Genomic DNA, 25082 nt, shown 5'->3' with positions numbered 1-25082 from the left:
ATGTCCAGGACCAGGTAGGAAATAGACCACCCAGGCCCACCACCGGCAACAAATCCTAGACCAGGCACAACCAAAAAGTCATACTCAATGGGCGATAGTCCGCAACATAGCAACAGCCCTATCCAACAAAGCCTATTTCAAAACCAGACGTAAGCAGTATTTGGGATTTGCACCCAGTGGAAACAGTTTAGCCTATCAAGTGGCTGGAACAGCAATCGAGAATACACATTCTCTGCCCACTGTTCCAGCCTCATTTCGCTAGGTGGCGCAATTTTTTTTATGTGAGGAGGCAACTGGGAGCATCTCCCTGTTAACTCCCCACCTTCCTAACCCCCCTAGTACAACCCCAACCCCTTCCCCACCCACTCCTTCCCTCCCACTTACCTGCTCCTCCCGTCTCCCAGCTGAAATGGAAAAGGGACTTTGTCCCTTTTCCCTATGGTGGCAGCCATCTTCTTTACACCCCTCCCCCGCAGGAAGATTGGCTGCGCAAGCGGCGCAATTCTCCAGAGAGAGAAAAAACAACATACGCAACCTGGTTAAACACATTTAAGTCCCATCCGGGAGCTGGGTTAGCTATCGGAGGGTGTATTCTCTTTACCCCCTCCATGAAGGCCTTGATAACTGGGATCTTCCACCACGACACTTTAAGTTGGGAAGTGGTGTATGCAGAAAGTGCCTCCAGGTGGACTTTAATGGAATTGAACACTAGACCTGAATCCAATAAATGAGTCAGGTACAGAACAATATGTGTGGGAGAGCAGCCAACCGGGTTGATGCTCTTTCCTCTTCACCAGATGACAAATCTTCTCCACTTGCTAGAATAGCAGTGGCGAGTATTAGGTTTTCTGGCTTCCCTGAGGATGTCCATACATCTCTGCGGGAGTTGTAGATGTCCAAATTCTATGATCTCAGGAGCCAGGCTGCTAAGTTCATGGACTGAGGGCATGGATGTAGTGTCCTGCCCTTGTTCTGTGACAGCATGTTGTGCGGGCAGGGAAGTTTCACTGGGGGAGATAGAGACATCTCCATCAAGTGAGCGAACCATGGCTGCCGGGCCCACATCAGGGCCACTAGTATCATGGTAACTTGTTCCTGGTGCATCTTGTGCACAACTTTGTTGAGAAGGGCAGTCGGGGAAAAGCGTAAACAAATTTCCCTGACCATTGAATCGACAGCCAGTTCCCCTTAGACTGATTCTGGGGGTACCTGGAGGCGTAACTTTGGCATTGTGAGTTCTCCAGAGTTGTGAACAGGTCTATTTCGGGGAATCCCCATTGCGTGAAGACGTCTAAGACGATGTCTTCGTGCAATCGCCATCCGTACTCTTCGGGCAGGGGGAAGTGTCTGCTGAGTTCGTCTGCTAGCAGACTGAGTTCCCCTGGTACGTGTTGTGACAGTAGGAACATGGTGTGTCTGAGAGCCCACTTCCATATATTCTGGGACAGCTTGGACAGTCCTGGAGAGTGGGTGCCCCCCTGCTTGTTGATGTAGTACATGGCTGTGGTGCTGTCTGTAAGGACCATCACTGTCTTCCCTTGTAGGTGTTCTTGGAAGACTTTTAGTGCTTTGAACACCGCCAGTAGCTCCAGTAGGTTTATGTGCTTGGATGCTACGCTCGGAGTCCACACTCCGTGAGCAGTCTGATGGGATAGGCGAGCCCCCCATCCTGTGAGGGATGCGTCTGTGGTTAGAGTGGCCTCCACCGCGGGTGTGGCAAAAGGTTTCCCTATTATCAGGTTTTCCTTTGTCCACCACCGTAGCGAGAGAAACAAGGCCTGCGAGACCACCACTAGATCGTCCCATTGTCCGCTGGCCTGACACCACTGGCTGTTGAGCCACTCTTGCATTGGGCGCATGCGCAGGCGCGTGTGAGGTACCAAATAAATACACAACGCCATCATTCCTAGCAAGCACATCGTTTTGCGCACCGTCACTTCTCGACCTGCCACATATTGGGGGATCTGAAACAGCATGTTTTGGACCCTCTCATTGGAGGGGAAGACGAGGCCATCCTTTGTTCGAATTAGAGCCCCTAGGAATTGTTTGACTTGGGTGGGGTCTAAGCTGGACTTCTTCTCGTTGATGGAGAAGCCCAGCTGGAACAAAAGGTCTACAGTCTTTTGGGTGTTTGAGAAACATGTCTCGTAAGAGTCCCCTGTTATGAGCCAGTCGTCGAGGTAAGGTTATACTGGGATGGATAACCTGCGCAGGTGGGCCACTGCCACTGCCAGTACCTTCGTGAATACCCTTGGAGCAGATGCTATGCCGAAGGGTAGCACTCTGAACTGGTAGTGTTTGCCCTCTATCATGAACCTGAGGTATTTTCTGTGCGCTGGCAGCATTAAAATCTGAAAGTATGCATCTTTCATGTCCAGTGTCGTCATGTAATCTCCCTGTGATAGCAGTGGGATCACCTCCTGTAAGGTCACCATACGAAACTTTGGGGTTTGACAAACTTGTTCGCTGGGCGCAGATCTAATACAGGGCGCATGGTTAGATCTTTTTTGGGTACAAGGAAGTACACTGAATAAATACCTTCCGTTACCTGAGATAGAGGCACAACCTCTATGGCTCCTTTTTCCAGCAGTTGGTCCACTTCTTGGAGAAGGATGGCAAGGTGTCCTGGGGTCATGCGGCGTCCCCTCGGGGGTCTGTATGTTGGGGAACTGTTGAACTCTATACAGTAGCCGCGGGCTACGGTGGAAAGCACCCAGCGGTCTGATGTTATTCCCTCCCATGCTGGAAGAAAGGATGTTAACCGGCCCCCGAACGACGTTGCATGGGAGGGGACGCGAATCTTCACGTCACTTGGTGGTGTTGGTGGCTTGGGAGCCTCTGGGGGTGGAACCCCGGCCTCTCCCTTTGCCACGGCGTTGACCCCTCTGATTGTACTGGCCGCTATTTCCTTGGTAGTTGCTGGCAGAATACTGTTGTTGTTGGTTTTGTTGCTGGCGTTGGCCACGAAAAAAGCGCTTATTACCAAATCCCTGCCTGTTAGGGGGTTTTGAAATTTGGTCTAAGGTCTTTATTGTGTCAAATTCTTTCTTCGCGTTCTCCAGCGCATCATCAACTGCTTTCCCAAAGAGGTAGGACTCCTCTATGGGCTTATTAATAAGGGATGCTTGTGTTTCTGCCTTAAAACCGGAATTGCGAAGCCAGACGTGACGCTTCAGCAAAATTCCTTGTACCAAAGTGCGGCCAGCCGTCTCTGCTGCATCGAGGGTATTCTTGACGATGCTTTGGTTGACCAGAGAGCCCTCGTTAACTGTAGCCAGCAAACGAGTTCTTAGGGGTTCGGGAGCTTCTTCAATGTCCTGTTTAAGCTTTCCCCATTGAGCATCAGCGTAGCTTGCCAATAGTGTGTTATTATTGGCAATTCTGGTAGAGAATGCTACAGAGGTGGTGATTCTCTTGGCTAGGGCATAAAGCTTCTTCCTCTCTTTATGTGGGGGTGCCTCGCTGGTAGATAGTGGGACTCCGGCCCTTTTCCTGGTGTTGGTCACGACCAGGGAGTGCGGGATTGAGTGACCCTTAATATATAATGGGTCTGATTTAGAGGGAGAGAACAGTTTCTCAATCCTCGGATTGACCCCTCTCACCAGTGCAGGAGTGGACAGAGAAGGGGTAATACGTCTCTTAACTGAGGCGAGGATGGGGATAGTTTGGCTAGTGGGGGTTTTTTCTTTGATAATCCTCTCCACAAAATCGGTGTCTGGGGTGACCTCCCCAGTTTCAAGTTCAAAATGTGCTGCTGCCTTCTTCAGCAGTGCAATGAAGTTGGGTTGATCATCAAATGGTGAATGGTTCCTGGCTGGTGTAGTTTCAGTAGACCTGATGACTATACTGCTACTGCCTGTGTCTGTAGACCTAGCTGGTGACTGCCAGGGATTTGGGTCGCCCTCGCCTGTGTCCTCCTGGAATCCCTCCTCACCTAAGTTAGTGGACATGAACCTGTCTAGTTTATCCATACAGGTCTGGAACCTTTCAAAGGTCCACTGAGGTCGGCCAGGACGGACTGGGAATGAAAAAGGAGTTTCCTCCTCCTGTAGTTGTTTGGTTCTGTCCCATAACGTCGAAGTGTGCCTTCACCTTCTGAGAAGCCTTCTCGGTGGCTATGGCCTTCCGTCGGCGGCGGGAACTGGCCAGATCTGTTTTCCGGCGCTTTCGGTGTATCTTTGGCCTTGTGCGTGATTTTCGGCGTCTCACTCGCCGTACGTCTCTGGCCGTCCTTAGATGATATGCGCGCGAGGCTTTCGGCGATCATTCTCTCTTCCGAGGGATCGGTCGCCGTCGCGCTATGTAACGTCGAGTCCTTGCTCGTCGAGTCCTTGCTGGCAACGTGAGCGCTCTGTAACGTCGAGTCCTTGCTCGTCGAGTCCTTGCTGGCAACGTGATCGCTCTTAAGATGCGCGTCGCCGGAGGTTTTGGTGTTAGCGCCCTAATCTTTCGAATGCCCAGTCGCCTGTCTTGGAGGTGGTGATGGCGAGGGTTGACGACCCTTACGGGCGGCGGAAGACGCCGGTGGGCCCGGCGTCCCCGTTGGCGCTACGGCTGCCTTCGTCTTCGACGAATGCGTGCCGGGGGTATGTGCTTTGGTGTTTTTCCGTGTGCGTCCTTGTCGCCGGGGTGTTCATCCCCATAAGCTGGCCATGAGCCGGGCTTGTCGGGGCTGGGGACGGACGACGAGGAGCGTGAACACTCCTTTGAGAGGTCTACAACCTCCGTTACGGGGGCCGTGTAGTCACTGTCCTCATCACATTCGGCGGCGGCAGCGAGCGAGGAGTCAGGCCTAGACATGGCGTAGGCCGCCCACCTTTTGACTCTGCGGTCTTTTAGAGTTTTGGGCTTTAGTAATTTACAGGCCGCACAGCCGTCCTCCTGGTGATCGAGGGGTAAGCAACGGTTGCACCGTTTGTGCTTATCCTTCCAGGTATATTTACCCTTGCAAAGCGGGCAAAACCTAAATGGCGTCCTCTCCATAGCTGAGGGCAAGAAGTGCGACTACGACCTCAAAAGAGAGGGAGGGGAAAGAGAAAGGCATTCTTAAAGTGAAAGATAGACCACACAACCCCACTCTCCCTACTGTGTATGGCCAGCGAGGCCAGGCCACGCGTTCAGCAGCGCCGAAGGATCCTCTCCGCTCGTCCTTCCGTCGAAGATCTTGCTCGGCGGAGAAATCTACGTTATTGATATTGATAACAAACGACCAAAGGTAGAAGAAACTATTTGGCAATGTCTCTCGAGGAGCTCCGCATAAAGGCGACCAGTAGCTTGGCGGAAAAAAACAATCTGAGGGAATGTGGGTACAACGCACGTCACTATAGGGATAGTGTTACAGACACGCCTTGTCGACGTCCCCTTTTCGACTACGAAAAACAAAATGCAATACTCCGCAGTGACCACTGGATGTCGGACCTATGCACAGCATGTGATTCTAAGCAGATTAACAAACATCAGAATATTATTTATTGTGGCCAGTTACTTGTTGCATCTCTGTCCACTAGAAATTCTCCGAATGGTTCACTTTTTCTACAATGTGCTTTTGCAATTTTATTCTTGATACAGCTTCGGTGACGAACAGGGCATCAGGGATGTTGTACGGCATGTGAACAGGGGGGGGGGTGTGTGTGTGTGTGTGTGTGCGCGCGCGCGCAAAGGAAGCATTCAGGATATAGTGAATTGAGTTTATGGAGAGTGGGCATTCAGAGTGGCTTTGACCTCATCTCATACAACATCCTTCATGCCCTATTCATCACTGAAACATGGTTTACCCCCCCCATCTACTCCCATGTTTTTGACATCCTCCTACCCATCAAGGCTACAGCATCAACGTGCTGACCGGCCAGGAAGGGCAGGAGACGGAGTGGCAATGATCCACAAGAGCAATTGGGCATGCTCCATCATCCCTCTATCGCACAAGGAATCCATCACGTTCCACCTCATCTATAGATCACCTCACAGGATTGACTTTTATTGAGGCTATCTGCAACCTACTCGCCTCTGCCAAATTAGCATATTCTAATAATGTTTCTCTCAGGGATTTTAACGTCCCCGAGCCCCAGGCTAACAATCAAGGCTCAAAGCATGCTTTTCACACTGACCACTTCCATGGACCTTAAGCAAATTGTGCTCTCCCCCACGCACCACAAAGGCAACACCCTAGACTTAGTCTTCACATCATCCCCCTGCATCACCTGTGCAGACCCTATACCAATTGACTAGTCTCATCACACCACCGTTCCATTATCAGTCACTGACCCGACTACAGCCCAAAAAGGTCAGGATAAACGCTTCCTCACTGAACGCTGCTCATTCAAAACCTTCCCAGTCAATGAGCTAGAAGAAAAATGTGCAGATTTACCGACCACAGGGAACACCTCAGGCTTACTGGAATCATTCAGGAACTCTGCTATGAAACTGGTGGACACTCATGCCCCCCTAAAATCCACCCCCTAAAATCCAGCCAGGCTAAGACCAAACCATCCGCCCCATGTTACACCCCCGAGCTAGCCTCCAACAAACCCTCAATCAATGCCCTAAAGAAATGGTGGTGCAAAAACCATAAACCGGGAGATCTCACCAACCTCAAATCTCTCCACGCAAACCGTAGGTTTCCGATTACTGAGGCCAAAGCTGCTTACTACTCCACCACCGTTGCGGCAGCCTGTAACAGGAGCAAAGCCCTCTTTGATGTAGTAAAGCATTCTACCAAACCCTCACCCGACCCCAAGGTACTTGCAACTCTGGAAAAATGTGCCGAATCACCCTCTCACAGCATTTGCATCTCCTGCACCCCGGCACGCACAGTGCCCCTCTGGACCAAATTCTCTCCTCTCTCTCCCCCGGATATCCTAAAAATGATTGCCACCGTCAAATCAACTTCGTACTCTGATGATAAAATCCCAGCCTCCATTATTAAACAATTGACAGGCCCAGCGCTTAATGCGCTCCTCAGCATCATCAATGCCTCCCACACAAAAGGGTCATTCCCGAACACTCTCAAGACTGGTCTCATGCAACTTCTTTTGAAAGAAAACAACACTGGATCCAGAAGACCTTGGCAACTACAGGCACATTATGAACCTCCTGTTTATTGATAAAATCCTGAAAAAACGAGTTGCTTCACAACTACTGACCAGAATCAATCAACTCCACCTCCTAAATTACTATCAGTCAGGGTTCTGCCCCAAGTGTAACATTACACAGCCACCATCCAGGTGGTGGATCATGCCCTCCAAATCATAGAAAAGGGTGACTCATGCCTCCTTGTCCTCAACCTCTCAGCTGCATTCGACACTGTCGACCACTGCATCTTTCTCTCCCTCCTTGCTTGTCGGGATGGGATTCTCTGGCACTGTCCTGAATTGGATTACCTACTACCTCTCAGGCAGACACTAGGCTGTCCAGATGCACTCATTGGACAGATTGAACTCAACCGACTCTGGATCTCCTGTGAAGTCCCCCAAAGCTCCATCTTCTTACCAATCCTTTTTAACTTTCACATGGAGCCTCTGGGCACTCTCCTCAAATGTCCCAATATAGCCACCCACCAATGCGCAGATGATACATAATTTGCCTCCGCGATTACCTATCCATCATCCAGAACTGGAAGTCGACCACCTACCTCAAACTAAACCCATCCAAAACTGAATTCGTTCTCATTGGTCCGCTCGCTAAAAAACAACTTGTCCAACAATGGCTCAATGATATGTGCCAAGAAGGATTTGATACACAACTCTCAGACACAGCAGACTCCATAGACTTCACCATTGAAAACAACCTGTCCTTCCAGAAACACATAGCCAAGAAGGCCCAAATAGCCTAGCTCAGAATCTCTACCCATCGAAAAAAATGAAACCCTTCATCCCACCGCAAGACTTCCAGACAATAGTGCAGGCCCTGGTGGTCTTGCGCACAAGATAGGGAAATGCTCTCTTGACAGGGCACCACGTATTATTACAGGAACACAGAAATTTGACTGTACCACCCACATCCTACACAATCCACATTGGCTTCCACTCCAAGCCAGGATACTGTTCAAGATTGCATGTATCCTCTACAAAGCAGTCACGAGTAGCAAACCACTGTACCTGGTGGCTAGAGTGCCACATAGCACACGCTCCTTGCACAGCAAATCAACCAACTGGCTTGAATCACAACTCGTCCTCAAAGAGAGAACCTGCAAACAATCATTCTCTAGTCATGCACCCACCTTCTGGAACTCTATCGCAGTGTCGGCTCGGAATGCCCCCACAATTCTCCAATGTTGCAAATCTCTGAAAACCTGGCTCTTTCAACAACTGACCAAGGACTAATTCAAATGGACACACATTCCGACATGCAGACCTCACAGTACTTTGCTACTGTTAAAAGATGCTTGTCCAAATGCTGTCTACCCACACTCTATACAGTGCTCCACTGATCTCAAGCTAGGTCCGCTCTCTAAACAAAGAAATAAAATAGACCTTCATGCGCTTCCCACCACATACCCTAACCAGATCACCCCTCAAAACAACACTCTAGACAACAACCACTCTGTATTTCCTCTTATCGCACACACACCTCGCCTAGCGCACACCGATATGCAACAAAGCTGTTCCACTCAAGAACTTCTGCGTAAGCAGCCCCACAATTACACCTACAATGAATCTGCTTTCCTGTTTCCACTAAACACACTCTTAACACTTTATGCTCCACACAACAGCCAACTCCTCATCTGAGACAGCTGGCTTCAACTCATGCACAAAGGTGTTAAGTTGCAAGACCCCCCATTGGCAACACCACAAAAGGAAGAAGATTAATTGCCTCAAACTACGTTTTGAGGCAAAATTATTAAATCAAACATCCCTATAGTGACTGTCATGTAGGGGAGCCAGCAGCTAATCCACCAGTAATCCGTCCACACCCAGAGGCCATTTACGTAGCAGTGATGTACTATATAAATGTTGTTGAACATAACATACGATTAGAAATTCCTGAAGCCCACACACACACACATGCTCTCCTTTTCCTACAATTACACATAGGCTTCCAGTACTCCAGCACTTTATTCACTGGTGTGAATGGTATGGGTCAAAGGTAAATCAGGGCAAAAGGTGGCAGGTTAGTCCTATAGCTCTAGGGGTACAAATGTCACTATAAAATGGGTAAATAAAGATTAATAAACTCCTGTGGTTCTTGGGTATTGACATCTTTTTTGGAGTCACATGGTTCTGGAAGATCCCTTGCCCTCAGGCTAAATCTACGATGTGTTTAACATTGTAATAACAAATTCACTCTTAAGGCTGTTTTTCCCTCAGCCAATGACAGGAGAAGCACTGAACCCTCACAGAATGTTCTACCAAGCAGTGTTTTGTCCTCCCACGTATTCAACAAGCTCACAAGGAAGGGAGAGTGAATTGCAAGTGAATTCCCAAAACAAGGGATTTTTTTTCGTTTATATGACCTCTCCCCAAAGTGATGAACATGGTTAAATAAATACTGTGACAAATTGAGGGAATTCGTCCCTTCTCCCAAAGGGAGTGCTCCCCTGTGAGGCTAGGGCGATGAGCCCGCCCTGCAATACCCTCCCTAGGGGTAGCGACCTACTGGGGGAGACTCGCCCTTAGGGTACAATGACTGGACTCAGGTTCCTGTGAGGATCTCCCTCAAGCTGTGCACACCGTGGCCTACATGGGAGGCTCTAAAGTATCAGAGACATTTAACAATCAAGACAAAGAAACACTTAAGAGATGTTATTGTCACATAGAAAAAGAACATGTCCCTTTAAATCAAGATGTCCAATCTACTGGGACGAGTACATTAAATAATATGTACCCAACAATTAATGTAGAGAGCGAAGAGAATACACAGGCACATGAAGGCCCCAAGCTGCGTAACACCTTCCCGGGATATTGAAGCCGACAGGGCAGGAGCCCAGACAAAGGTGGTGGCCACACCATGTGGAATCCATGGTGGACATCAGTTCCAAAAACCATCACTGACACCACTGCAAGCATAAAGCAGGAGGGTGTCTGGTCAGTCACAGAGAGGCGGAGACGATGAAAGGAAGGAGAGAAAAACAGACAAGAAACCAACCGCAGTGTGGTACAAGAAAGAAGATCCCTGATGAACAGGGTTCCAAAGGAGGTTTGCCTTCTCTGAAGAATGTAACAGGGAAAACGGGAATAAAGGGAGGCCAAGAAAGAATCGTTATGACATACCAACAACTCCTCTCAGTATAAATCATGAGATAAAGTCAAACCTAAAATGTATGAAGTTAAAACATTAGAACAGAAGAAATCTAAATAAAGAGAGAAAAGAACAGAGCATAACAATACCCTGGGAAAAGGGAAGGAAACTCAATATTCTATACAAGAAGAATATTATATGAAAGAGAAGGGGTAAATTAGGCAGAGTTCAGAGGAACTCGGCAATTGATCTATATGCAAAGTCAAGCAGAGCCCAACAAAGTGGACTATGATTGACCAGGTGAGAAAGACCTTCAGGGAAATAATAATTTCCATAGACAGGTTAAAACCAGCAAGATAGAAAGATCTCACAAAATAACTCCTAAAGTGATTACTAAGGAGGAAAGAAAAGTCAATAGTGCATTTGAAGAGTTACAGAGACTGATTCAAGAAATCACAAGAGACTATTTGAAGATTAGATACAAAGGAAGAATCCTACAGCCTGGTACTAGAAGTACCATCAGGAGAAGAGAGTCATTCTCCTAACCTAAGCTAGTTTACATAGTGGTAGGGTCAGTTAGGTTTTGTTCGGACAGCAGACCTATCTCTTACGACATTCACGACTAACAGACGAGCACCTTAGTTAGTAACATAGGCAGGGGCCACCCATTGTGGGAAAGTTAGACCTTATAATGTTACTTTAATAAAATATTGTGAAACATGTCCTCTAAGTGTCCATGTCCTTCTGACCCGCACAGTACATACACAAATAGGGTTATTTGCAAAGCTGACAACATGCAGCACAAATGTATTTCAAGGAGAAGCAAGAAAATGACCTTTCAGAACTGCACAGAAAAAAGGCAGAGAGGAAAGAAAAGGGAAGGGAAGGGTATTACAACATTGTGGGGCCATAAGGGTATAGAACTAAAAGAGTGATTGGGAACCGGTGAGGGTAACAGTCAAAAGAAACAGAAAAGAAGAAAGCAGTGTATGAGAGGGTTTATCAAATGACAACAAAGAGGAAAGATAAGAAAGAGCAAGGCCATTGATCACTTTGCAGTCAGTACACAGAAAATGGAACTCAATATGAGTGATGGTAGGATGCTACTGCAGTGAAGACAGTCATTAAAAAAAATTAGGAATTCTGGGGAAGTAAAGTAAACAGAGCAGGAGTACAACAGAATGAAAGGTCGACTGAATAGTGGCAAGAACATAGGCGGAGACCAACAAAGAGGGAAGAACAATAGTCAAGACATGAAAATACCAAAGAGAGAATAACCATTTTAGCTTCTAAAAAAGTCAGAAATGGTCAGATCTTATGAATATTGTAAAGCTGGCAGCGGTAGGAGCCATTGAGAATAGAAAGGTGAGGAGAGAAAGAAAGAGCATGATTAAAGACAGCACCTTTACGAGCAGACACAGAGCGAGAAATAGAATGTGGGGAAAAGAAAAGGGGCTGGTGTACAGGGGGAATATTGTACTGTGGACGTACTGCCCTGGCCCCATAGGAAAGGTCTCCCCCTAGAGAAGAAGGGACGACGTCCTCAGATTTGTCACACTTGACAATGACAAGTTGGTCGAAACATGTGTTGGTAACTGTGTGGCCACTGTGAATTGGACATGTGTCCGTTGGTCCAATAATAAATTACATTAAAAACTGTATACATGATTCATGAATATATTTGAACTAATTTGAAAATGTTTTATGTGTAGAGGTACAAAGCTTAACCTGAGAATTTAATGTGCTTTAGTTCACATTCTTGTAAATCATTAGCTCTACAAATTGCATGGCAACAGCAGTATGCTATTTTCTGTGTAGCAATTTGCAGTTACAGATTCTTATTCATACAGAATATTGAGGACTTGCGCAGAACTAATAAGGTGCTGCTATAATATTTTCTTTAAAAGAGAAAACAACACCTCATATAGCCAGACAAGAGAGAGGAAAAGAGAAGAAAAGAGACTTAGGATATCGACAGTACCAAAAGCAGCACCAATAAAACTAAACAAAATCAAGAAGCATCAAGTAAAAGGATTGTTTTAGTGTGGCATGACAAAGTGGGAAAATTAATTAGACACAAAAGAGACGTCTCACTAGAGTGAATAGGACAGATCACGGTAGTGTGTTAAATTGTAGACATGCATATATCTGAGAAGAGAAAGCACCTTCTAAGAGTTATTAAAGGAAGAAGCGAGAAGGGGTGATAGATAAGAGAGAAGAATCGATGGGAAGAATAGTGCATGTTTGCAAGCAGGGGAAAAAACCAGAAGAAAGACAAGAATTGAAGCAATAAAACAAATAAAGAAAAAAGGGATATTTCAGAAAGTAATTAAGAGCTTAAGAAAGAAGATGCAATGGAGCGACAGAAGGGTTGGTCCGTTGATGCAGCAGAGATGGGGTTTTCAGAAAGAGGAGTAAAACAGCAAAGGGAAGATGAGGTAGGGGAAGAGAGATAGAAGGCAGAACAGAAAGGGAGGAAGGAGGGAAGATTAACAACTGTACTGTTGAAGTGAGGTAAGAAGCAAACTCTGCAGCAGTAAGAGAAGAGTTCAGTGACAGCCCTGGAGGACAGAAGGCAGTGGAGTGCTAAGAAGGAAAAATGAACCGTAGAAATAATAGATTAGTGATAAAGATGTTTGCCACAAAATAAAACCTAGTCATTGGAGGGGAGAAGAGTGGCAAGATCAGAAAGGACGTCAGATCTTTTCCTCCAACATTCTGGTTTACGTAAACGTCTGTAGGTAGATTGTGAAGATTATGTCAACCACGGTTGAGGAGGTTTATAGAATACATTGAACAGGAGCGGGCAGAGGAAGCACAGCCACGCTTAAGAGAAGACATGTCAGAAAAAGAAGGAAGATACATGAGAAGAGAAAGAAAGTCCATCAAACTGACAAAGCTCCCGATGCATTAAAGGTGCCACAGAATGGGAGAGAGTAGTTAGGGAGGGTTGAAAATAGGAAAAACAGAGAAAGAGATGATCAATAGAGAGAAAAAGAAATGCAGAAACAGGAGAACCAGCAGAGTGAGTAGTACAATTTAGATCAAGATAAGAACCACAGATACAAGAAGGAGGAGTAGGCAATTGTGACAAATTAAACAAGTCAGTAAAAGGAAGAAAAGATCAAGACAAAAGAATGGGAGAGAGGTGCAAGTTAAAATCACCAAGAAGAAAGAAAGGGAAGTCATAAGAGAGAAGAACAAATAATAAGGAATAAATATCATCACAGAAGGATGAGAGTCTGGGAAGGTGATAGACTATGAGATAAAACAGACAATTGGGTTTAATCTAAAGATGAAAGATGTATTTAAAAGAAGAAAAATTAGGAAAAAATGTAGAATGAGGCAATGGAGTTCATAAAGAATGAAAGAAAAAGAGAATAGCTAGGATAAATGAGAATTGGAGACACAGGTACATTTTTCACCAGCACTAATATTTGCATGCATTTAGATTACCAATCAGTGCGTTAGCTTGGAAGTGGAAACAGATCGGATGTATCATCTAACACATTTCTTCAGCCCAACTTGTCCCTTTCTAGGCTTTTCCCTGGGGTCCACAACAAGCAGATACATCTAGGGAAGGTCTGAGCTCCTAAGGTGGATTTCCAAAATCAACCCTGGGGGTGGATTTTGGGAGGCCAACCTACTATGGTGAACAGAAAAGACACTGAACTCTTGTCAATCGCAATCATGGTAGGTAGCAGAGGGCAAGACTCAGAAGGGGTGTGAGAGTGGCGTAGGGCTGCATTGAGTCACACACCGAGCACTCCAATAATTCCAGTTAGACAGGTTAGTACAACAATATATAATGATTTATTAGGCTTTTAAAACATATACTACGCATTGAAACATCTAGGCAAATGTCACACACTTATTATAAAACAGGCATATACATTCACCCTTAGGAGAAGGTAGAAAACACTTGATTCAATAACCAGTGTAAAACAGGTAAGTACTCAGAAGCATAAAGTTCAGTAGAAACATTTTAGAGCAACCATTAAACAATCCCTTAGTAAATCCAATACTAAAAAGGTTTGGTGCCTTGCGCCCTAAAGACATCAGTTCCAAAGTTATTCTTTTCACGTGAATTTTGTAAGGAACTCATGATGGCACAAGTAAGACAGACACAAATGATCAGTTCAAGGGTGTTTATTGAACAATTAATTCTGTATGCAGGTTGGAAAAACGCCTAATCTAAACCTAAATCCAAGATGCAAGCAAGCTTCGACCATCAAATGAAAAATAAGGCAGTCCTAGTGGCGTTGTGTCAAAATAAAAGGCCTATACTAAGAAACCTACTGCCAAACCTTACAACTAATACAAAAAAGGGCGTGGGATAGTTTGCAAGAAAACAAAGACGTGTTCTCTAATAATATGTCAGGATGCAGTAGCCTGGGCCTCCCTTCTGCATGTTTTAGCACGGGCTAAGATGAAAGCTTGGAGCACTGTACAGTCTCGGTCTTCTCAAGCACGAGACAACATTTGTCATGGCTGCTTTCAGGACTGTCGATTGGCCAAGTCTCGTTTCCCTTGAAAATCTCTTGCCCTCGAGGGCCTGGTGGGTTCAGCTAAAAAAGCAATAGTTCCTTTAACAAATGAAAGTTTGTTTTCAATGTTCGCTGGGTGATGGGTTCACCTCTGGGTCCCCCCCTCTTCTGGGCACTGACCATTCTTAATTTGTTTACCACAGTTCATGTAGGGTGATGGCTTCATCCCTGGGTTCCCCTCTTCTAGGTGCTGACCCTTCTCAATTATATTCCACAAATGTATTTGTCAGTTCTCTTCTTACTTGAAATTTGGATGATCGCTTCACCCCTGGTTCTCCCTCCGTCGGGCTCGGACCTCTCTTGACCTTAGTACTCAGGTGATGGCTTCACCCTTGGATCTCCCTCCATCATGCACGGATCTCTCTTGACTGCTAGTACTCAGGTGATAGCTTCATCTCTGGATCTCTTTCTGCCGGGCTCGGAACCTTCTTCTCTGGCATCCCTCCTTGGAGTTCACTCTTGCCATTTCGTAACTTTTACTTTCACTTTTCCTTGGAGTGACAGCTTTCACCCTTGGATCGCCCTCTGCCGGGCTCCGACCTCTCTCGATTCTTAGCCTACCTTCACCGGGTTTACTGTGGCTCTCGATCAGGGTGATAGTGGCTTACCCTTGGGTCCCCTTCTTCTGGGCGCTGACTCCTTTTTACATTCAATATCTCTTTACATTCAATGTTCTCTTTTTACACAGTTCAAATGTTTGCGGGATTCACTTCCCTTTCTTTCACAGTCCTTGTAGATCAAAGTCTTTCGATTATACAGGGATTTTACTTGACCCTCTGTATGACCACTTTGACCTATTTCGCTGGCCTTTTCCAATGGCCTTCTAGTATCTGTAGTTTCTCTCATGTGGGTTCAACCAGAGTCTCTCGTGTTAGCAACAACATGGTGCCGGCTTTCCTCTGCAGCTGGTCTCCCCTTAACTCTTTAAAGTTATTTCAATGTTTCTTTGAACTTGGTTCAAAACGTGCCACTTTGCGATTATCAATGAACACAGCCCGGTTCTTGTCAGCTCTCCCCTCGACTCATCGGCTGTGATGAACAGCTTGGCTATCATCCTCATTGGAGTCAAGGCCGGTACCAAGGTCGCGGGACCTTCCCTCACTCCTGCTTATCGGCGTAGGTTTGCCCCTTGTACCGTTGACATTTTTTGCAAGACACTTGCGCTATTGTTCGCAGTCTTGGGCCCTCTTCCACAAAGGTTCTGCAGGCATAGGATGAGAAGGGCAAGGTCACCTCTCTCCTCGCCACCCTCTCCATTCCTGACGTCTTTCTCCTTCGTTTGAACTGTCGCACTTGCGTAGCTGTGCCGTTGTGCCATCTGTCGTGCTTGCCTTGCTCATCCTGTGCTCCTCTACTCCACCTTTTATTCCTGTGGGGAAAGGAAAGGGCCGTCAGGTGTGTGTGGTTCATGTTAATTACCTGACTTTGCCTGACACTGGGGTGGGACATGTCAGATAAACAGTCTTATCAGTCTGTGGCCTTTCGTGAGGAAAGACAGTATTCGTGTTTGAAAGGAAAAGGGTTGAAGTGTCAGAGTATCCTACGGGTGTCATGGGGAAGGTTTCTGAAATGGACGAGAATGGCCGGGATGAAGAACAGAACATAGCGATTGTGGAAATCATAGTGTTTTGTCTGATCAGGTTGGGAGTGCGGAAAATAATAACCAGAGAGACGAGAAGAAGGAGGGGGAGTATTCGAATGGAGACCAGTGAAATAAGGATTCAGGGAGTTATGCTTTTTGATGCAATGGAAATTGGGATCCTAGGGGATTGGTTATACACAGCTGTTTTGTTGGTTTTCGGAAGAGGAAGTTCATTGGATTGAAGGGAGGTTGATTTGGTACAGCCTATAAAAGCTTCATAAACCTTGTCTTCCTCACCCTTCTCCTGTATAATACCGAGTCTCACCTGGGATATTCCCCCCCACTCCCAGTATGGCCCTGGGTTCCCCTACCCAGGTGATCCTCCCTCACTGGTCCACCCCCAGGAAATGGATCCAACAGCGATGGGCGTGTCCTGTCCACCTGAATAAGGGATTCTCAAGGTCTTACTGGGAGAATACCCTCAGGTTCAAAGTTCAAAAAGGTAAGAAAGGTTCAGGTAAGTAACTCTCTCAATTCCACTACACTAGGATATGCTAGGAAGGAATCCTTCACGTGGTCACCACCATCTTAAGTCAGGAAAGAGAGAGGACTTTAAAACACCTGTAACCCTATGGAAACAAAGGGGAGTGGGGTCCAGAGACCACTACTAAGGTTTCTGGATTATGTTGGGCACACGATCATCTGTGCTTGATCTGGTCGAGGAAGGAACAGGGGTCGCAGGTGCAGTGCTCACTTTCAGCATCAGGATTTAGTTTCGGGCGTTCGCAGTGCTTGAATCTCGGTTCCAGGCACCTTTAAGCCAATGCCCTTGCAAAGGAAAGATGTAGACGTCTGCGGAGCAGGCGACCCAGGACACCTCTAGGAAGCGTAAAAAGATGGACTCCAACTGGAATCACCACAGTGAGGCAGTGACAGGCAATATTTAATTGATGAACAAAAGAGCAGGCCCTCCACGGCTCCCGTTGGTGCAAGAAGGTTGAACATGCAGGAGCAGGCGTCATTGTAGCACAAGATAAATATCCTCCAAGTTTCATAAATGCACCTGGAATGGTGATGGCTGAAACCAGGGAGCTCAGGAGAGGGTTGGTCAGTCCATTGGTTGGCCAAGGGACACTTCAGAATGCTCAAAAAGCACAGATACTCGAACATGGGTTAGACACTGGTTGTTCCCAACAGTCCATGGGTCAAAGCACTAATGGGGGTATTCTTGATATCAGGCAGAGTAACAGGGCTTCTCAGTGACTTCACTGGAGTTGGTGCTGGTTAGCTGCAGGTGTCTTTCTTGAGTCTTCAGGGGTCTGGACTTCTTCGTAGGTGTCTTGGCTCCAACTATATTCTCTGGAACAGCAGCAGGAGTCCTATTATTATCTAGGATTTGGACTGGAAGCTCAGCCAGGTCCATTAGAAATGGCAGCAGCGATCCAATCATGGATAGCAACTGGACACACAATCTGCTCATCAACAGACATTCTGGCACCAGGGTGTGGACTGGGACAAGATAGTCCTAGCCCCCACATACGGCTGCACACACATAACACCTCTTAGCCCACGAAAGCAGCAGCTTTCCCTGGGGAAGGGAATTCCATATAAGGCAATTAAGGCCCTGAGAAGGCAGGAAGAAGGCCAAAGAACAATATGACCAAAAGACAGGAGAAAAACCTCGCCACAGCCATGTTTGAGTGCTAGCCACTATTAGTAGCCATTCGCAGTCATTGCAAAAGTGCACAGGTAATAGTTCAAAACACAGTAGGAAAATATCTACTGCCACCAGCCCATCGTGAACACATTGTATTTGTAACCTAAAAGTTGCAAAAGAAAAAGAAGCAAGAAAAAAAAGCATCCTAATCACGAAGGCTTTACTTTCCTCCAAAAAGTAAGGTCAGGAGTCAAAACTAAGCAAAAAGAAAGGGTGTCCCATAGAAGTCTATGGGAGGAAAGCAGCAAAAAGAAAACAGCTCCTAACAGATGCCTTGCAGAGGGTATGCAGTAATAAAATCACAGAAAAATGGCGCTTGTGCAAAAAAATGCTGTGGTTTGACCGGTAAAGGTGTACCCCATTATACCATTTAAGGAGAGCGGGGGTGTCCCTCGCTACCCTTAAATGGTATAATGGGTCTGGGGGTTGCGGGGTTGTCCGCCGTATCCTTTACATGGATTGTGGCGGTAAAACCACGGCCTTTTTGGCGCAATTTTCTGTGTAAACGGCCATTTTTGCTGCAATTTTAACACATGGAACCTTGCAGAGGTCATTTAAGAGGATGTTAGCTCGAAAAGGTGCGGTTGCTACTCTGCTTCTTTACCTGAACACACTGTGTTCAATTTACATTGACCGTACTTCATGGCATCCTTCGCATCAACATTGCATGCTCTTTGCTCAACTCTAGGATGGGCAAACAACTGGTCCGTTTTTTTCTGACATTTCTAGTACTGTCCATATACGAGAAGGAAATTGGGTGATTCCATCTCCTATGTGGGCCTAAAGTTTGTATCTTCGGATTCGCTGCTTGGCACACCCTAAAACAGTACAGAGACTCTGTTTATGTAACCCAGGCTTCCAAGCTGTAATCTGTACACTAGGACTAATTTAGACAAAAATAAGGGGGACCCAGTGAGAACAACTCCCAATATATGAGTACAAAAGTTAGGCTCAGGAAACATCTGTGCCATGAGGAACCCAAACATGTGCATGGAGGTCCAACATCCAATATACATTCTCAAAAAGCAGAAGACTCAATACCATGAAGAACACATATTTGTGTTCATTTGAGTATTCTCCGAACTACGGATTCTTTTGCCTTATTAATTAGGCTGCCCTGAGAAAGCATTTGCACATGAAACACGTGTTGGCACAAGGAAGTAGTGACATTGTTTTGGTGCAAGGCACAGGGCAAACGAAAAATGTCTTTAGTGAAAATGACACAAATATTATTGGTGTGGAACAAGTAGCACAGACAGCATTCCATTGTATACATGTTTAATAATGATCAACGATGCTATTATTGATTGAAACAAACCTACTAACGCAGGCTCAGCATATATAAATAGAAGTAATTAGATTTTTATGCGTAGGAGATAGCACGGGTAGACCAAACCCCAAAATAAATTCTTTACTGCAAAGGTCTCTTTGGGTATAAGGTCGCCTCTGCCCTAGTCAGCAATGGGGAAAATAACACTGCATTTGAACCTGAGATACCCCTTTGGACAAGTACCTGGTGTCGGCCTTCCTCCACAAGAATCTTTTAAAGTGTTGTGTAGTAGAAAACACCTGAAGTTTTCTTACTCGCATAGTCGATGTAATTGCCTTCCTAAACTTAACAGAGGAACTGCTCATAGTTCAAACAGCATGTCCATTAGCTACATAAGGAGGATATTGCACTCCCACCTGCTGGAAAATTATTGACTGGCAGGAACAGCCTCAGCACCACCTTGGACACATTTTATAAACACGTGTTTTTGATACGTGGGACTTGGTGTTGGCACTCCATGTACATAGTGTTGGCTCTTACGAAGGGCCAAGAAAAAGGATTTTAGACCGGGCCTAGCCAAGGATAATCAATAAACCAATACCTAGGATAGCTGGCAATGTATCGGGTTCAGAAGTCGCTGCTGGCAGCCCAAGAAACCTTTGTCTCTGTATGTACCACTTGTCAAAAAGTCCCCTTTGTCGATTTCCTGTAAATTTCTGAGCGTTTCCCACAAGCTTAAGATATCGATCTTAAGCTTGTGAGAATCGTTGAAAAATGCCAGCATTTCCTGAGCAGGACTGCGAAGCTCAGAAATAAACTGTTAAGGCGTACGGTCTCTCCCAGGTGGCCAGATGTGCACATGATGGTGAGGGACTGTGTGGCCGGATAAGATAGTTGCAGAAACTCTATTGTATTGCAGTTTGACAGTCTGAGATGCAGCACCTTAATTCCTTTGGATCCACCAAAGAGGTGGAAAAGCGTACAACAAATTTGTTTCAATATTACAACAATTGAGTCTTCTTTGGGTCCTGGCTCAGAAAATAGTGGCGTGAAGCATTTTGCTTTACTCTGTGGCAAGAAGGTCTGCTTGGCAGGATCCCCCAATGCTCGGCAAGATCCGCCAATGCTTGGCAAGATGCCCCAATGCTTGGCAAGATGCCCCAATGCTTGACAAGATGCCCCAATGCTTGGCTATTTGTAATAGAATTCCTTATTCCCTGAATGTAATCAAATGTTAGGAGGATTCCATGACTGGGTGCACTTGTCCAAAAGCCCTGTGTGCTTGGTGCTTATATCCCATGTAAGTACCCAGATAATCGAGTCTATGCTCTCTCAGTTGCCGTCTGCAGGAAACCATACTCGTAGTTCTGTAATAGAGTGTGCGTGTGAGCCTGCATTGAGTTACTGATTTCGTAACCGACCGCCTGGTCTCTTTGCGGCACTTGTGAGTGTGAATCAATGTGGTCAGGGAGAGGGCCTCCCGTTTGCGTTAGGAGTGATGTTGCTCTTTGCCGTTGAGGTTGGACATGCCTGGTGTCAGCTGATCGGTGGATGTGGTTTCCTTGGCATGGTATGGCTTGCTCTCTTCTGGGAGGACAGAGGATGCTTTTCTCCTACAGTTCTTGATCTGATGCTGCTAATTGCTGGATTAGCCACTCCAATTGAAAACAATGTGTGGCCGAAACGTTCTTCCCTATTGTGAGCGTTTACTGCTCTCAATTGTCACGGGGAAAGGAGGAACACAAGACCACATCTTCCTCTTTCTCACACTACTGAATATGCCTTTGCTTGTCCTGTTGTGATGATGGGTGCCGACTGTACAGCTTTGTATTCTTCTGATAAGAGCAATGGCAGTAGCTAGGATTCATTCAATATCCTGCCAGCGATCATCCTTCGGTCACCCCGAGTGGAGCGAGAAGTGGGTTGCAAGTATGCTGTGGCTAGAAATCTAAGCTACCCTTCCACCCACCACCCTTTCAGTTTGCTTTGTATTTTCCAAGAAACAGGTTGAACTGTGAAGGTGTGCCTGGACTAGGCCATTTCTGTTCCTAACCCGATTTCAGCCAGGGCACGGCATTGGGTTATGTGATGATTGATGTCTAGCTAATAGTGACCCGGACATCTCTGGTGTCGCCTGTATGCGGAGTCAAGTACCCTAGTCTTCTCATTTATGAGGGGCATAAAGTAGGCCGCCTTCTCAGAGAGCTACGGCTGTGCGCACTATCTCAGGAGGATAGCTCAGGGACAACGTGCTTGCCTTGGAAACAAGACGACACGGAGCACCACAGGTTCGATCCCCGGGTCCGCGCTTAGAAACCTCTGGGTATTAAGAGCGTTATAAATAACCTATCATATCATATGCTTGGCTCTCCTGAACATGTATCAAAATCCTGCCACAATAAGTGTGTGGTTGGATAAAGGAAGAGAAAAAGGTGTAAGAACAGGTGCTGTATTTAGGTTGAAAGACCCCCTTTCGTCACTTTTGTGATTGCCCTCCACTATTTGGTTTATGTTCTGGGATGCATGGACCTTTTTCCACGTCCTAAGCAGTTCTCACTTGGCATGCAAATCTTTACTGATTGCTCCTCCCTGGGACCTTTCAAGACTCCTAGAGTAGGGGCACCACAAAGAAACCCTTAGTAGTCCTGGGCCCTTGCACAGATAGTGTATCCTCACCACTGACTGTTGGCAGTGTTACTTTAAATTTGCCATTTACCACAGTGAGCCTTTCTTGCTCCGCGAGAGAGCTCTACAATAGTGTCTCCATGTTTTGTTGTTTATGGATAAAAGTCCAGACATTGCACCCTTGCCTTTTCAATCACTGGGATTTGATATCAAAAAACATAGAAAGAAGACTCACCTCAAAATGGTGAAAGAAACTTTGCTGCAGCGTCCTGTGATGCCTTGAAACTGATAATGAAGTTCTTCCATCTCAGCAACTGGAGCGCTCCAACTGCAGTGCACCCTTCCCTTGATTCAGTGGGATCGGTCAGGATACCACCCTCTGTTCAGAGTTGTGTGCCTTCCTGAAGTTCCAGGCGTTGCCTGTGTTGGCTGTTCCAGGAGCAGTTTCTGTTCCTCAAGCATAAAGATCTCCAGTGGCTTGCCCTGCTGCGTTTGGCCCATACCGCAGCTTGTGTGACCCCTGCCTCGGGTCACCTTACTGTAAACTCAAAAACTACGCTGCTGCAATGCACCCCATCTTCAGGACATCATCTGTGAGGCCCACCCACCTCATTTTGGGACTTGGATCAATTTTGAACCGGAAATTGTACAGACACCGATTATGCGCAGCAATTAATGAGAATGCAATGCACACCGTCTTCAGAACCTCTTGTAGGTGCTGCACCGACTTCGACTTGTGATGACCCTAATTCTGGACATACCTCTGTACTTTTTAAGTAAGTACTGCTTATCTACCCATAGTGTTTCTCACCTACAACGGAAACTGCGATAAGAAATGCATGCAGACTACCAAGGGACAATTTTAATCTTGCTGGATGCCGTGGGTTTAAAAGGTTTATGAAAAAGACAGGCAAAAACGACTTTAATGTTCAAACAGGACGGGATTTACAAACAGGAGGACATAAAGAAGGTGCACTGCATACATCTTTAGGCAATAAAAATCATCCAAACTCACAATATCCTAACAACTCTAGCAGAACACCGATCCCCACTTAGTAAGATAAAAGACTGCAGCGGCGTTGTCAATGTAGACCAGAGCACTGTATCTCACAACTGGCTGGAGAAAAGCCATACAGGTCATTAGCATGCCTTTCCAGTCTAGGAAATTGACACATGGCTCCTATCCCGTTGGTACTACTGCTCATGAAGGTCACCAAATGTACTCTATAAGCTGGTCATAACATCCAAGAAGATGTCTCAGCCTCAAGGACCTCCTCTCTAGCTCACAACATGTCGGGCTAAGAGTCAAAGACTGAAATCACCAGGGATTGCTTATCAAATTCTTGCCACCGATGTACTCCCAGTTGAAGTGGAAATCGGCTACCTTGTCAGTAGAAAAACTGAATGCAAGAGGCCATGAAGAGAAGAGTCCTCCAAAGCCACCAACCAGCGGCGGTTGAGATACAGCAATGGTTTCTTAGAAAACAGATGTCTTGCAGGCAGCGATACACCTTCTCCATCACCATGTCTAGTAACAGGCCAAATGAAGGTTGCTCTCGGAATTTTTGTCACTACTGATATATCTTGAACTACTGTTTCTACAAGGTCCCATGAAAACCTCAACATAAACATGAGGGCTTTAGCATTCGCTAGAGGTGCTGACAGCTCTCTATACGAAAGTCAACTCTGTCACATCTGGCATCGCAAGATCAAGGAACTCCTTCTAAATTGCCCTTTCTAAATGTAGAGAAGCGTTTTGTCACAAAATAGTGCCCAGAGTCAACAAAATCATGCCTGTTGGACTAAACAAGTGGAAGCCGAATAGTTCTGTACAGTTGCCATGAACATACCAGACTATATAGAGAGAAGGAGCCACATAAAGGACTTTGTCATATTGGAGAATTCATTCCCAGGGGACCTTTTTAGCCACCATTGAGGCCAATTGAGATTTCTGCCAAACATTAGGAGCCCCCTGCCACATCTTCCTGGAAAGGTATATAGAATGCTTGATGTATGGCTGCATATGCTTCCATAATGTAAAGGCACCATTTTAAAGATCAGGAAGACCACTGCTTCATTCAAGAGGTCATGAAATAAATCAGATACAAATTACTCTCTTCAACACTTTCCCTTGAGGCTACATCCTTGTAGGCATCTTTGTATGGGACAGGACTCATCCAGGGATATTTTAAGGGATAGCAATTAAAAGGGGACACCAGAAGTGTTCAGCCAGTCTGTGTCATTGCCCTTGGGTTCCTGTATCTTTCTGTTTTTGTAGATATCAATGTCTTCTACACAGGTGATGCCATCTAACATTCTTTAAGGCCCTTGACCTGCAGAATAGGCAGAAGTCCTTGAAGCAGAACAGCCAAAGGAGGAATTCAGATGCCCATTCCGAAAAAGCTTCGAAAGAGGACCTGGGTTCTAAAAGCAGACGGGGTCCTGGGGAGGCCATGGCATAGGAGGGGCTACATGTGCTCTAGGGCTCCAGAGGTTAAACACGACAGGTTGGTACGGTGCAAAGATTCTCAGGTCCTGCCCATTAATATTATTATCATTAGGGTATGAGTGCACCCCTAGTTTCGGGAAGCAACAGAGAGCTTTACAACTCATTGGGGGAGTTCCCAACGAGGGAAACAGATCACTAGGGATCAAAACAAGGGAGCAGGCATCTGCCAACAGGGGATAGGGAGGACCGGCAATTCAACAGCAAGGGATCTACAAGGACCAGGGGAGGAAACAGGGGGAGCAGATTGCCCAGTCTCAGGTGAGTTGGGGAATGGCGTGGGCATGCATCTAGGTGTTAAGGAGAAAAATCCTGTTGAAATGGAGACAGGGGGAAATGAGTGTAGGCGTACTATACAATATAAACAAAGTAATGAAGCAGAGTAAAGAACCAAGTTAGATAACTAGACTCCAAAGCAGACATGGCCTTGATAGCACTTGTTTACATACTGAGGCAGACAAACCTGTCCTGTAGCGTGGTCAGGAACTTCCGCACCAACAATTTGATTCTGGTGATGTTGCGGCCTACTTGGAGCACAGAACTGTTCTCCTCTGTGTAGGCAAAGTTAAACGGGTACACAGCCTCTGGACCCACATGCTTCTTGCCAATGATGCCTGCCAGAAACAAAGAATAGGAGAAACATAAAGGCTGTGGGCCACAAG

The 25082-nt window shown here is 46.2% G+C and overlaps 1 protein-coding gene across 1 annotated transcript in view; it reads right to left on the bottom strand.

Moving 5' to 3' along the window:
• SGSH (N-sulfoglucosamine sulfohydrolase) overlaps positions 1–25082 on the bottom strand; it is a 205879-nt gene that overhangs the window by 31433 nt on the left and 149364 nt on the right. The window contains exon 4 of the mRNA XM_069655196.1: positions 24884–25034. Coding sequence (XP_069511297.1) covers positions 24884–25034 — 151 coding nt within the window. The remainder of the gene's footprint in view (positions 1–24883; positions 25035–25082) is intronic.

Source organism: Ambystoma mexicanum, chromosome 3q (genome assembly GCF_040938575.1).
Source record: "Ambystoma mexicanum isolate Mex_15411 chromosome 3q, UKY_AmexF1_1, whole genome shotgun sequence".
Lineage (NCBI taxonomy): Eukaryota > Metazoa > Chordata > Amphibia > Caudata > Ambystomatidae > Ambystoma > Ambystoma mexicanum.
Note: the sequence above shows the minus strand (reverse complement) of the source record. Positions and strands in the feature narration are given on the sequence as shown.